Source organism: Trifolium pratense, linkage group LG2 (genome assembly GCF_020283565.1).
Source record: "Trifolium pratense cultivar HEN17-A07 linkage group LG2, ARS_RC_1.1, whole genome shotgun sequence".
Classification (NCBI taxonomy): Eukaryota; Viridiplantae; Streptophyta; class Magnoliopsida; order Fabales; family Fabaceae; genus Trifolium; species Trifolium pratense.
The window spans coordinates 55,880,202-55,895,196 of NC_060060.1; the positions used below are offsets into that span (position 1 = coordinate 55,880,202).

At 34.3% G+C, this 14,995-nt stretch overlaps 2 protein-coding genes across 5 annotated transcripts; one reads left to right on the plus strand and one right to left on the minus strand.

Moving 5' to 3' along the window:
- Nucleotides 1-2,836: 2,836 nt before the first annotated feature.
- On the minus strand, nucleotides 2,837-8,305 carry LOC123906957 (auxilin-like protein 1). The gene is made up of 9 exons (XM_045956989.1): nucleotides 7,417-8,305; nucleotides 6,170-6,381; nucleotides 5,825-6,075; nucleotides 5,430-5,565; nucleotides 5,249-5,343; nucleotides 4,881-4,946; nucleotides 4,679-4,768; nucleotides 3,709-3,885; nucleotides 2,837-3,198 (listed from the first exon to the last, which is right to left on the minus strand). Exons 1-9 carry the CDS (start codon nucleotides 7,911-7,913, stop codon nucleotides 3,160-3,162), a joined length of 1,563 nt encoding a protein of 520 aa, XP_045812945.1. The 5' UTR covers nucleotides 7,914-8,305; the 3' UTR covers nucleotides 2,837-3,159.
- Nucleotides 8,306-9,258: 953 nt separating this feature from the next.
- LOC123908982 (pentatricopeptide repeat-containing protein At1g77360, mitochondrial) lies at nucleotides 9,259-14,617 on the plus strand. 4 transcript variants are annotated; one of them, XM_045959745.1, is made up of 4 exons: nucleotides 9,259-10,989; nucleotides 12,556-12,736; nucleotides 13,354-13,545; nucleotides 13,746-14,617. In XM_045959745.1, the coding sequence occupies exon 1, from the start codon at nucleotides 9,445-9,447 to the stop codon at nucleotides 10,885-10,887; it is 1,443 nt and encodes a 480-aa protein (XP_045815701.1). In that variant the 5' UTR covers nucleotides 9,259-9,444; the 3' UTR covers nucleotides 10,888-10,989; nucleotides 12,556-12,736; nucleotides 13,354-13,545; nucleotides 13,746-14,617. The 4 variants fall into 4 exon arrangements, with proteins under 4 accessions (XP_045815701.1, XP_045815700.1, XP_045815702.1 ...); XM_045959744.1 differs by lacking the exon at nucleotides 12,556-12,736; XM_045959743.1 differs by having other exon boundaries at nucleotides 9,265-10,989; nucleotides 12,556-13,545.
- The last annotated feature ends 378 nt before the right edge of the window (nucleotides 14,618-14,995 follow it).

Here is a 14,995-nt window from a genome sequence, read left to right on the forward strand (position 1 = left end):
TATAGTACATTGATGAATTGAAATATATCGGTACATTTAACTTCTAATTCAATAAATAGAGTTGGTGATTTCTTTCGAGAAATGAAGAGTATCCAATACTGAAGAGAACGCGGTGAGAGAGATGTGTCATACTCATACCCTAGCTAGATCACAATGAATGAGTGATGTGTAGGTGAGAATGCCAGCCAGCCAGCAACAAACCTGAAAAAGGCTATACTACTACCAATACCAATTACCAACTACTAATGGTCCATGCTATGCTCTGTAGGGAATAGTAGTAATGAAATGCATGTTATCGTCAAAAACAATGTTTAGTTCATTCATGGCTCCTTCTTTGCTTTTGTGTCATATAGTATCAAATTGAATTGAATGAATGCAGGTTTGGTTCGGTCACCTTGGTAGTTGTAAATAAATCTCAAGTTTATTACTCCTCCGGTCCTTTTTATAAGGAAGATATTGGAAGAAAAAAAATTGGTCATTTTTATAAAAAACTTTGACCAATTTTCAAATGGTTTAAATGCTCAATTTCACTTATGCCATTATTTATTATGAGTGAGAATTTAAAAATAAGTAAGTTAGTTGAATAAAAAGTAATTAAATAAGGGAATACATGGAATAAATTTAAATTACACATACATGGAATAAACGTGTTTCCTTGGTATGTGTAATTTTTTCAAAATATTTCTTATAAAAAAGACCGGAGTGAGTATTTCTCTTCTTTCCCCTGTTTTGCCTTTAATGTTAACAAGTTTTTAATTTTAGGCTTCGAAATAACACATGTCGCACTGAACCAAAATAGTATAAATAACAACCGGATAGTTTTATTTAATTGCTTGCTGGTTATGAATCATTGATTTATTCATTCACCGATAGGTGAAACTCCCACACATTCACCACCGGTATCCGGCCCACCGGCCTACTGAATTGTATAATCTGATTCAGAGGTCAATTCATACATCAAGTTTCAGCGTCAATCACCACCGGATTAACTAACGATCGGTAGAAATATTGTAGGTTTGAACCAAATATCTGTTGTTTTTTTTATTTATTTTTTATTTTTTTATATCATATAATCTATTTAAATTTTAAAATTTAAATTGCTAATTTGAGAAAATTTTGTTTTACAGAATTCCTGTGGTTGTGGTTCTAATTAACAGGAATGATATAGCTAATCAAATTAAACGAAATTGGGTTAATTTCCAATTAAGTCTGCTGTGTGATCCCGGGGATTGTCTTCAACGCTAATGATTTTTAGAGGTGGCTTTTTCTTGTCAATTTGCATGGCTTGTGTAGGGGACTAGTTTTTTTTTCCTTTTCTTTTCATGCTTCTAGCTAGTTGTTGTTCCTTTGTTAGTGGGGTGTTTTCTTTCTTTTGGATCTTTGTAGCAGTCCTTGTTGGATGTGCTAGTGGATTCTTTTGTTTTTGTACTGCTTTGGCTCCTCATGTACTTCTTGTTATTGAGGAAGCTTTAATAAATTTTGCCGATTCAAAAAAAAAAAAAAAGTCTCCTCTGTTCTGTAAAAGATGATTAGGAGAAGAAGTGACACTGCCACATTCTAAAGCCAGAACGTACTATCCTATTCCTAGTCATGCAAAGTACTACTGAAATACAAAGAGAATCGTACTGTTCACAATCATCATATTGCAACTGCAGTACAGCTGATCTTGTAATAACTTCAGTCTTCAAAGTGGTAGATAGATTTTATAATTCATTCATGACTTTATATGAAGGTAGGTTGGACTTTGATGTTGTGATAGTTGATATATACTAGCTTGATAATTAACAATATCGTTGGCTAAATTATATGTTTCGTGTCATACATAATCTAGAAATACGAAGAGATCAACGAAGTCGTTCTATTTGCATTGTGTCCAAATAAGAGTCATAACTTCATTTTCATTGGTTGTTTACACTATTAATTAGAATTCAGTGAAACTAGTATCTACTATCTAGTATTTCACGTGTTCAACCAACATTCAAGTTCAGGCTAATAGATGTATTAACAAAGACGAGAGCTATTGATCCCCAGATTAGACAGTATAAATGGCCGGATACCGGTGGTGGAAAAAAAAATGAGAGCTCAAACTACTACGGCCTCTTTGGTGCAACTGTTGTCTCTGCTTCTCAATGGTAATGCATTGCACGGGGAGTAATTCCCTCTCTTTTTTTCTTTGTTCTTATAGTTTCTCTTTTGTTATTAAAAAAACTTTGGCCAGTGTTACCTCACCCATCATTTTTCTATATACACCCTCTTCTAATTTGTATTTATCCAAGCACCCTATTTCATTTCCCACTTTTGTTGTTTTTCTTTCCCTTTCCGACACCACTCCCCTTCCTCTGTCCCTAGCGTTTATTGCCTCCCCTCCTCCCCCAACCACCAACCATACACCATTACACTTACTCACGCCACTCTTGAAATGTTTTTTATTTTTGTTTTTCTTCTCTGATAACTACTTTTCATAGGGTATTTTTGGCGATTTCAATCAAATAAAGAAAAGGGAAAGGGTGTGTAAAGCAAAAGGAAAGTGTAGTTAGCATTGCCCTCAATTCACACTTGCACAAAGTAGAGGAAGGAAGGATTCATGTTTCGTCGCCCTTTTTAAGTTCAGTGGTGTATGGTCATTTTCCAATTCAAAGACAGACTAATACGCCGTTTCGTCACTTTGAAGACCAAATGATTGCATTTGTGGTATAACTCACCAGTTCAAATAAAATATCAACCTAAACATTTCTATTCGGAAAAAACCTAATTACAGGTATATAATTATCAAATTATCCTCATTCCTGCAAAGAAATTTTGTATGCAACTTTTCATGTCGAATAAACTAAATATATCCTGTCAAAAAAATTTCTAAATATATAAGCCTGTCTTCACAGTTTGAGCGGGCTGACTGAAATATAAGTAGGTGTGTCTAAACTGTTAGGAGCATTTTAAATTTGTAAATTAATACTTACAAACGTACTGTACCATGATATTGAAACCAAAAAAATACTGTACGATGATAACTTACATTACAGCATTCAACATCGCTAGGACAAAGAATCTGCCACCAAATGACACCATATATATGCAGAGTAATAAACTTCAACTGCACAAAGTGAAACCGTGCACGTCGTTGATGGATCCATTGACTCGTAAAGACCTCAAGAGATCGATTTAGGAAAGCTCTTCCGCATTGAACTTGGTCCAAGCTTCCTGTTTTAAGATCAGAAAGAATAAAACTATGTAAAAGAAGCACCCAATTGATCACATTTGAAAAAAATAATTGATCGAGCAGTAGAAGGGGAGATTTACATGTTCAGATTAATTTTGGTGATTAGTGTAAATCTAGCTAGCAGTAGTGCAAAAGAATTATGTATATTACATAGCAATGGCAGAATTGTGACATTTAGAGTCCGTTTAATTTGAAAAATGTAAGTAAATACAAGACAAATTTTTAAGGTATTGAACAAACCTTTTGTCTTGTACAATGTTTGGTGGAAAAAAAAAGGTTATTTTTGTATTTTAGACAACTTGTACTTGACAAAAAGTTGTCATGTGGTTTAGTGAGGGACAAGAATTTCAATTTTTTTTCCAGTCCCGTGCCCCCAATGTGTCCGGTCCCTTATTTTTTAGCAAATCAAACGCAAGAATAGAAAAAGGCTATGGATTTCTAGCTATAAGCATAGCAATTTTTCGAAATTACTACCGTATTTGACAAGGTACCTTAAGGATGTCAAAAACCTTCTCTGCGGTATATTTCTGTTCAAGATTAGCACCTTTCTGCTGGACTTTATCTGGGTGAAGACATAATGTCGCTTTTCTATACACTTTTTTCACAGAAGCTGAAGTGATCATATCTGTCAGAGATACTGGTTGCCACCCATAATCTGGCGAAAGAACCTGCATATAAATTTGAAGATAAGAACCATTGAACAAAACAAATGTTTCAGGATACGGAAAATAAAATTATTATTTATCACAGAGGAAATAAAGGACCGGTGAGAAGGTACGCCATTTTCCTCTTAAATGAGATCTTAATAACAACTGAGGAGTGTTTTGTTAAGGAAAAAGCATCCAGTTAACCATAAATAAATTGCACAACAGCACAATGAATGCTACGTTTATTTTCAGGTAGTTATTTATAATTCTCGCTCCCTTAACAAAAGAAATGTATGGTAGGAATTGACACGCATGAATAAAAATTTATGTAGCTTTCAGTCAATAACTCAATCAACATATTCCATTTATTCTACCATGTTGGTTCACACAATTGCATACAACTTCAATTTTAAACACAAATACGAGTAACAACTCTCAACACATGAATTGAAAATAAAGTTTCTTCTAAATAATTCCATTTAGATATGGTAGAGTATTATTTCTCCATTTTTCCATTTCTTTAATATTTTATACTGGATTCAGTTTAATCCTTCTGCCCAAGCATTGAAAGTGAGAGCTATTCTGAACCCTAGGTTTTCAATCCCTATCTGGCACGTAGAAAGCCAAACAACCTGATTTTCCATTTCCTTTTCAATAATACCTTATTACACTAATCACCAAAAAAGAAAAAAAACCTTATTACACTAAGATAGTAAGAATCCAAATCAGAATACAGGGTTATATCAGTCAATTCAAGAGCCTAAAGTGAAATTAATCATTAATAATTAACAACAATAATGGTAAGAAACCATACATTTTGCAATGATGACAGCAATGCCCGCATATTGCCTTCTTTCCCTGCAGCCCACCTCTTTATCTGAATGTCAACACTGTCGGCTATTCGCTGCCAAATTAAAAAGAAATGCCACACTAAGAAAATCTGACAAATATACAAAATTTAATAAAGAACAGGGGAGAATTATAGCAGGATTATCCTTGGAAATACAAAAGCTTACACGTCTCTCTTCTTGCTCCATCTTAGATTGAAGGTCACGCTGGTTCATATCAGCCACTGCTTTCAACTGAAATCAAGACATACAAAAGAGCAAAACCGTCCCATGAGAAATAATGTCAATATAAATCTGTAATGCCAGTGTTCAGAACAAACTATTAAGATATCATATCTAGCAAAAATGTCAATATAAAGATGAATTAGCAAAAATGTCCTATGCCAAGTCTTAGTATAGATCATCAAGCTTAAATTTGTCAATTAAATATGACAAAAAAAATCGAGATAAAAATATGACATTCAATTTGCAATGATGAGCCCCCCCATCCCTCATTAAAAGATATTAGGAAAAACGAGCAAGATAATAATACACACCGCTCTCTCTTGTGTTCTCTGATGACGTCCCAATCTTGCTCTTCTCCTTTCTTCAGTTTCACCTTCCACTTCCTCGAATTCAGATGACGGGGAAGCTTTTGCAATAAAAAGAAGATAAAATGATAAGTTGGCAATAAAATCACTTCACTGTAATAGAAATCAATAAATTTAAACAACTTACCACCAAACATCAATGACAAATCATCAAAAGATGTTGCGGGTGAAGATTTCTTCGCGTTGGCTTGGGATCCCGACGGCACACTTTGTGACCCTTCATGTTTTCCATTATTGTTTACTTGGCGATCAAACATATGATCCTATGCAATGCATCAGCAAAAAATACTGAATAATCTTTCAGTGTAGCAACATCATTTGATATTATTATATGGAGAATGTTAACAAGTGCCCTTAGGGAATTGTTTAAAGAATCAAAAGAGGCAAGTTTATATGGGAAATGGTGTATTTATTAGATTGACAAATGTTCAATTTGTACTTTCAAGTTAAACTTTCCTTTTAGTGATTTTTTAACCAATGCTCATAGGGCACTCGTCAACAAGACAATTTAATAATTTCTACCATAGTTGCAGTCCTTGACTTTGGTACACTGTTTGATCGAAAGCCCGCGCTGAAAAAGGATTCAAGATCATCCGCACCATTTAATTGATTCACTCTTGTAGCTGGAGCTCCTTTATCTTTGTTTGTCTTAGCCGCTGAGTTTTGCTTAATCTCACCAGTGTTGGTATTTGCCTTTCTAGTAGCATTACTCTGCACCTGCCCCATGGCAAAGTTCTCAAGCTCATCTATTGATGACATACGCGAGTTGCTAACTGCATCAAAAAATGATATCAGAAAACTGCAGAGTCAATAAAAAAAAGATTATTATTCATGTCTTCTAGCTCAAGTAATTGAAAGAATCTTTACTTGCACTCCCTGACTTCGGTGGAGGTCTCAATAATGGGGAGGGACTGGAGCTGCCACTTGGACTTTTAGAACTATTCTTACTCATTTGCTCTAATGAGTCCAGGAATGATTCTGAAGATGCTGTGCTTGAAGATGTTTCAAATACTAGAAATGGATCATTGTGAGATGCCGCGGTTGGTTTCTGGGCATTCTTCGTCTCAATGCTTGCTTTCCTTAAAGAAAGGAAAAAAGATATTAAGATACAGCGAGACAATATAGAAGGATAAAAAGGTCAGAAAATGTACGCCATTATTTTTAACTCAAGAGATAAACAACTTAAAGCACTTGTAGATAGAAAATGTGTCTTACATTGCACTTCAAAATAAAAGTAGAAAGAATAGCCAAAGATACTCCCAAATAATATTGACATCAACAAGCATGCATTGATAGCTTCAAATATACCAAACTAGTAACAATGACTTGGTCCAAATTCCAGGATCTTCCAATGCAATGCATATGTCAAGAAATGTAGGTCATGCATCCAAATTTCTCTACAAAGCATGGCTGGTAATATGGAAAAAAACTAACCCTGAATTCATAATTAACCTAACGAAGTATGACCATCCCAGAAATACGATCCACACAAGATCAATTTCAATTTATCTTTCTATAACATCATCTTGAAAGCCAGAGTGCCTCTCATGAATCTCAAATATTTCCTTCCAAAACATGAGAATACAGACAAGGCCAGAATATTTGTGGCATCTATGATGCATGTTCAATATATCAATAATAAGCTTTACTTAAGAGGTTAATGCTCAACGCTCATATCCTACTTACACAATGGTTTTGTTTTTCTCTAACACCATCCAAAGCTTGTTAGGACAATGTAAAATACTAAATAGTACAGCAGATAAGTTAACCACTAAAAATCATCATAATCACTTGCTTTACCGACAGGCAGATATACTTCGCGCCATTTTTAAAAACAATCGGGTAAAACCATTATGACGAAATTAGTCGAGTAAAATGGACAATTTACTTCCACATTAATTCCTGATTGTATGCACGTGTACTAGTTAGTTAGTCCTTAAATCCATAAAACAGATATAGGCCCTGTTTGTTTCAGATTTTTCAGCAAAAAAATCACTTTTTTTTATTTTACTTGTGAATTACCATAAATTTTAGGATTTGGATCAATTATCTGCAGCATCAATTCTCAACAAAGAAAAGAAAAACAGAAAGTGAAGACAAAAATCCATACATACCCATTATTGGAAATGGTGTTACCAGCAAACCCAGCCATCAAGTCATCAAAATCAGGCGATTTTTGCTGCATCGAACTTTTACCATTTGTTGCATGCAAACCCCCAATCTTACCAAGTAAATCATCAACACCGACAGTTTTTTCATTGACACCACCGAATATATCATCTACATAAACCTGCGACGAGGGTGAAACCGATTGACTGAAGCCACCGAAAATGGGATCGTTCTGAATTGAATTGGATTTAGGAATTCCAGCAGCGAAGATCTGGTCAATGCCATCGGAAAAATCCCCTGAAGTCGTGGGCGTTTTGTTATTGGCGGTAGCGAAAACGCCGTAATCGAATTGGAAAGGTGAATGTTGGGGAGATCTGGATCCTCCGTTTTGGGGAGAAACGGAAGTAGTTTTTGGCGATGATCGTTTAGTGGAAGCCATTGGAGCGGATTTACCTTGAGGTTTCAATCCGAATCGTTCGGTTAATACACCAAACTCGTCCATGGTTGTTAGTTGAATTGAGGAAACAAAATCAAAAAATTGGAAATGGATGAATGAATAGAATAATATAATTTGAGAAAAGGAAAGAGATGAAATAAATGTGTGGGGTTTAGTGTTGGCGGGAATCGTGTGGAAAAGAAAGAAAGTTAGTTAATTAAGGGAAGGGAAGGGAAATGATATGTAAGGTTAAGGATTCTTTCCTATTTGTGTAAGGGAAGATAGAAAAGGGATAGTGGTTTCTTCTTCTTCTTTGTTCACTATTTTCTCTTTCTTTCTTCGCTATTTACTTACTCCGCTGGCTGGCTGGCTCGGGGCTGCTGATTGTTTTCTTTCCTGCCTGCCTACCTGTCAGTGCCTTTCTGAGAAGGAATCCAGTAGTGACCAGCATGCACAATCCCACGCGGTTCATCATTTCACACATTTTATTTTATTTTTATTTTTAGGGTGTCGTTAACCTGTGCATGTATGGCACATGTTAAGATATCTTAATATAGAAATTTAACATTTAATTATACAAAAATTTAATGCTTAAAAAGTTAAAATTTAATGTTATTTAATACTTTCTATTTTTGTTTCCTTAACATGTGCCCTCAGTGCACATGTTAACATTCTCCTTATTTTTATTATAGACGAAATCACAAAGCCTATAAATTGGAGTGATCGGAGTTTGAACTCCAGTCTTGATATTCGATACTATCAATTTCGACATTTTTATGAATTAGGATTTATTATTAAACAACACTTGTGAAACATAAAATATTAATAATATTAATTATGACATTAGTTAATCACCACTGAACCAACTAACGCCGATCACCACTAAACCAACTAACGATTCGTTTATTTCTTTGAATATTTTTTTCACCACCAGTTTAATCTGATTCGAGGATCAGTTCTAGCATCAAGTGATTTCAGTATCCTTCCGATCGCAGTTGCAGAAGATCGACTAATGGTCATTCCTATCAAGTTTAACACTAATCACTACTGAACCATTTAACGATGAACTATTTCTTTGAATTTTAATCATACGATCATTAACTCAAAACAAATTCTATAAATATTAAATAGTAATAATTAGGATGTCTTTAATGTTTACCACAAATCATGGCAGTCCATCTTCCCTTTTTAGCCTGATTATTTGAAAGGGAAAGAAAAAAAAGAAGTAAAACTCGTCCTATTTCAAAACACCTATTTTGGGATCGCTGTTGTCTAACTTTATGGCGCCAAAGGCACCATGCCTTTCAAATTTCTCATCCGCCAGATGAATCATATGTTTGATAAGACGCCACGTGTTATTTATTCTAAAATACTCAAACTACACAATCGTTTTCATCTCTTCTTCAAACCACCGTCATCCAATTCTGCCGTTCAGTTGCTTCGACCAACTGCCGTCCTGTCCGCCGCGCCGTCGTGCAGTTTGCTCGGATCGTCGTCGTCTTCTCTCAGTGTATGTAATCACTCATCTCTTCTCAACAACCTCCAAATAATAGCTTTCCGATATCTCAATACCAATCACAACCCCTCTCATTTCGCAATGATTAACATTTCCAACCATAGACAAAATTTACTACTCAAATGCGTGTCTTTCTCCAAAACATTATGCACAAACGAACCTATTCATGACATTGAAGAATTAACTGAAACAGTGTCTAAGGTTATGATGTCTAATCCTGCAATCACACTTGACACTGCTCTTAATCAAACAGGGATTAGGGTTTCACCTGAATTAGTCGAAACCGTCCTCAAAAGGTTCGAAAATGCCGGTATGTCCGCATATCGGTTCTTCGAATGGGCTGATAAGCAGCGGAATTATTCACACACTGTAAAAGCATATCACTTGATGATTGAGTCTTTGGCAAAGATTAGACAGTATCAGATTGTGTGGGATCTTGTTAATTCAATGAGGAAAAAGGGTATGGTAAATGTTGAAACTTTTTGTATTATCATGAGAAAATATGCTAGGGCTCATAAGGTAGATGAAGCTGTTTATACTTTTAATGTTATGGATAAATATGATACACCGCAGAATCTAGCTGCTTTTAATGGTTTGTTGAGTGCTTTGTGTAAGTCTAGGAATATTAGGAAGGCTCAGGAGATTTTTGATAGTATGAAGGGTCGGTTTGAGCCGGATTCAAAAACTTATAGTATATTGCTTGACGGGTGGGGAAGGGAACCGAATCTTCCCAAAGCAAGAGAGGTTTTTGGTGAGATGATTTGTGCAGGGTGTGATCCTGATATTGTTACTTATGGTATAATGGTTGATATTCTTTGTAAGGCTGGAAGGGTTGATGAAGCTGTTGAGGTTGTCAAGGAAATGGACGATAACAATTGCAGGCCCACGACGTTTATTTATAGCGTACTTGTTCATGCTTATGGAGTGGAGAATCGGATTGAGGATGCTATTGATACATTCATGGAAATGGAAAGGAATGGAATTGATGCAGATGTTGTGGTGTATAATGCCTTGATTGGTGCTTTTTGTAAGGCAAACAAATTGAAAAATGTTTATCGGGTTTTGAAAGAGATGGAAAGCAATGGTATTGCTCCCAATTCAAGGACCTGCAATGTTATCATGAGCAGTTTGATTAGTCAGGGAGAGACTGATAAAGCTTTTAGTGTCTTCCGCCGGATGATCAAGCTGTGTCAACCGGATGCTGACACCTATACAATGCTGATAAAGATGTTCTGTGAGAAAAATGAAGTGGAGATGGCTCTAAAAATATGGAAGTATATGAAGTCAAAACGGTTTGTCCCAAGCTTGCACACCTTTTCTGCTCTTATCAATGGATTGTGTGCAAAGGGTAATGTTATGAAAGCTTGTATTTTACTCGAAGAGATGATAGAGAAGGGAATTCGACCATCACGTATTACATTTGGGAAGTTAAGACAATTACTTATAAAGGAAGGGAGAGAGGATGTGCTCAAATTTCTGCATGAGAAAATAAATATTCTTGTTAAGGAACCTTTGTACGATTAAAAGCCGGGGAAGGCAACTAGCAATTAGAAACATCTAAAGAATGATATATGTAGTGTTGACTGATTTTGCAGTCAATCGACAGTTGCAGTTTTAACCATCAGTGTAAGTAATCTTACTCTGTTTCACATGTTTTTGAACTTCTATTTTTAATTTGAATGACTTATTTTTCAAATTCAAGACTTGATGTATTTTCTTTATGGGTTCCGCTAACATGTGCCCTAAGGGCACATTTTAAGGTGCATTTAATTAACTAATATCTTATTTACTTTACTTTAAAAATAGCAATAATCAACTTTATTAATTAAAAGATATGGTACACTATATTTATTACTAATTTTTAAAAATTGCATAGGCAAAATATGATACTTGCCAAATACTTGATTTATGATCACGCGATTGGTCAAATTTTTTTTTCAAACTTTTTTTAAGATGGAAAAAAAATTAAATTATAGTAAGTATTATAAAATTCTAAAACATATTAGCAATTCAAAAGCTAAAATAGTACTAACAATCGTTACCATTACAACATAATACTATAATACTCAGTCTTGTTCACCGAAAAAAAAACAAAAATCACAAGTTGGCATAAATCAAGTATTACCAGGAGTACTGTAAGTCTGATTGTTAACAAACCAAAAAAAAAAAATGGATGCATATAATTATGGTCGTATTACCAATCGCGTGATCATAAATCAAATTTGGCAGCATATCATATTTTGTCTTTCCAATTTTCTTAAATAGATAATAAATATAGTGGACTATATCTTTTAATTAATAAAATTAATTATTACTATTTTTGAAGTAAATTAAATAAGATATTAGTTAATTAAATGCACCTTAATATATGCCCTTGGGGCACATGTTAGCATTTGCCTTTCTTTATTTATTTCACGAGTAACTAAGTTCTATTGGAAGAGTGCGGGTAAGAAAAATTTGTCATCTTTAGTGCAGTTTGACATGCAATTTTATTCCATATTTTGTCATTGATCATATATTCCATGCATTTTAGGTATCTTTCATTCCCTTTTTAGGTATCTTTTGTGAGATTCCAATTGATAGCTTGTATCCAGACTTTCTATGTTCATATGCATTTTTCCTTTTTTGTCTACAATTCCAAACATAGTGGAATTTAGAGTTGCAAAGACAAGAATGTTATGGTGGATGAATGATATCAATTAGATAGAAATTTAGGGTAGCTACCATTGTATAAAAGATGGTAAAGTTTTGCTTTAGATGGTTTGGGTATGTGTAGAGAAGACCTACAGAATCACCTTAAACATGGATAAGATTAAGGATAGTGCAATGTTGGGAGAGGGGGGATCTATTTTGGGATCAACAAAAACTATAGATCTAACCGTTAAGATAAATGTATTTAAATGGTTTATTAATAGACAACAAGACCTGTTAAGATTGTTCACATACACCGTGAAGGTAATAGAGTAACTGATTGTCTAGCATCTGATGGTTGCTCTTTGGTTGGTGGTTTGAGTTATTTCGATCACCCTCCTCCTCCTCCTCCTCCTCAGGTTTTGCATTTGGTTGATACTAATGTTATGGGGAGTTTCTACTCCTCATTTAGTCTCTGTAATATCTTTTAGTCTTTTGGGCTTTTTGCTCCTCTATATTAGACCTGTTATCAGATTTAATGTCATCATTTGATTTATGTAGTTGACCTCACGTTGTGAAATATATTGACCGTTGTTCTATGATGCTGGAGGAGAAGTTTTGAAAATTTGAATGAAGAGTTCAACAATTGATATATTTACTTCTGTTAGCTTGATGGTACTGCTTAAAATATGGAAAAAGTAATGATTAGGTCTTCATACATCTTCCTAGTATATTAATCTAGGTAAAAACAAAGTACACATTATAATTCTTGACATCTTCATGACTATTCATTCTTTTTTGTTGATTTCTTTAGAGAAACTTTAAACTTCCCCAGAAATCTCAATGCTATGGGCGATGTTTTTGTATTTGAGTTTAGATCTGCTAAAAATCTGGAAATGGAATTCTGGTTTGTATATACATTATTATATGTTACATGCATGCTGTTTTTCCTAAATATTATGAATATTTTTATCTACTGGAATTTTATTTGGAAAAATTAACTATGGAGGTCAATGTTATGTAGTGTTTTTGTTAATAATTTTAGTTGTTAGAATCATGTCATTGTCTATCTGTGTGTTATTGTTTTGGTCTCTTTGTTTTTCCTAGATTCAGTATTGTGTACATCCCAAATCACTGATAGTTATTTCTTTCCATAAAATTTATTTATTATTTAAGAATATTGTCAGAAACCTATACGCTAATACTGAAACTATAAACCTTCAATCTCAGATACAAAAATTATCAACCCTAAACTCTCAATACTAAACATTAAGTCCATTTTATTGTATCATTTTGTTTCCAAAATGAATTATTTCTGTTTTAATTTTTTTAACCATTTTGGTTATAATAATTTACTAGAAACCCAATTGTTATCTCCCCTGAATCCGAAGGCGACGATGACAGCAATGGATCTGAGTATCACTGTGAACTTTGTTCTTCTGTCATTACTGATGTGATGATATCTCTGGTGATGCGGAAATGGTGGACTACCAATGGGAGCTGGAAGTTACTCGAGCTTTGGCTTCAAGGAAAAAAAAAAACCAAGTCATGGTATCTATGTTAAACATATATATTTAATTTTCTATGATCGTCTCATTACATAGTACATATTTACTGATAGTTGATATATGAATTTGTGTAGCATTTTCCGCGCCTTATTTCAAAGTTTGCTTTAGTTAATGGACAAACTCATATTGAACTTGAAATATTATGTAGTATACTTACAGTTACATGATTGGTTTTTTATGTAGCAATGAAGCATTGTGAAGACAGCACAGATATGGTTTTTATTTATCAAGAGTTTTTGCAAAAGAAGGAGGTGCTAAATGTCAATTGAAATTTACATTATACCACCAAAATTAAGTATCTATTAAGAGTTTTTGCAAAAGGAAGGAGGTACTAAATGTCCGTCATTGCTAAGAAAATATGTGAAGGTTCAATTGTCTAACATAGAGGACTCTATGTCCATGGTGTTGATCAAGAGGAGGATGATTTTGTGGTAGAGCCACCAACATACACAGCCAAAATAACTGTGAGACTGATTTGTTATCAGTTCTATTGGAAGAGCGCAGGTAGGAAAAATTTCTCATCTTTAGTGCAGTTGGAATGGAAATGTCTGATTATCTTGGAGTTGGAGTACAGAAAAATCTACAGGCACTAGTTGTGTCTATTTAGGAACTGCATCTTTGGAAGGATATTGGATTTTTAAAAGCATGCGCCGGCGAAGACATATGCAGAGGCCGTGCAATGAGAGAGCCAGTGGTATAGAGGCTGTTGGGGGTAGCAACTAGCAACAAGATGCATGTGCAACTTTTCCAAAAAACAAGGAAAAAATCGTTGAATTTTTGCAATCCACAACTACAAGGAATTCATGATAACACTCCAATTAAATGCATGCTCAGATTCCTTTTGTAATTTATAATCACATCAACTAGCAGCTGTTTGATTTTCATCTTTTTGTTGTTCGTCTCGGTAGGAGCCAAGCTCCATACATAACATTGTCATATTTCTTTTACTTGGATACATTACATATTGAAAGGAAGAGGAATTATAAACTACACATTGTAAGAAGGGGAAACAACCCTTTGTTTTATAATGAATTCAATACAATTTATGTCCATTATTTTCTTAGTTGTGTTGTGTTCCTATCAAATTGGCATCGACGTGACACAATTCCACAACTATTGCTGTAGACTTAAACAAGCATGAAGATAGCATAATTAAGAAAAGTTATAGAAGAGAAATTGCATAATTGATGTTTAATATGCGACTCATGTTCAAGTCTGAAATTCTACGGTTAGTAGATTATATGTAAATTCAATCGTAAGTTTTTAATAAGGTAGTGATGTCTTCTTGATCTAAATTTATAAGTAAATTGCACAAACCCAGAAAAATCATTTTAAATGGAAGTTGGATCATTAGTAGGTCAGATCCCCTTGTAACCCATTTTAACATTCACTATTTGGTGCAGTATACAATTTCGCCTGTAAAATGATTGATT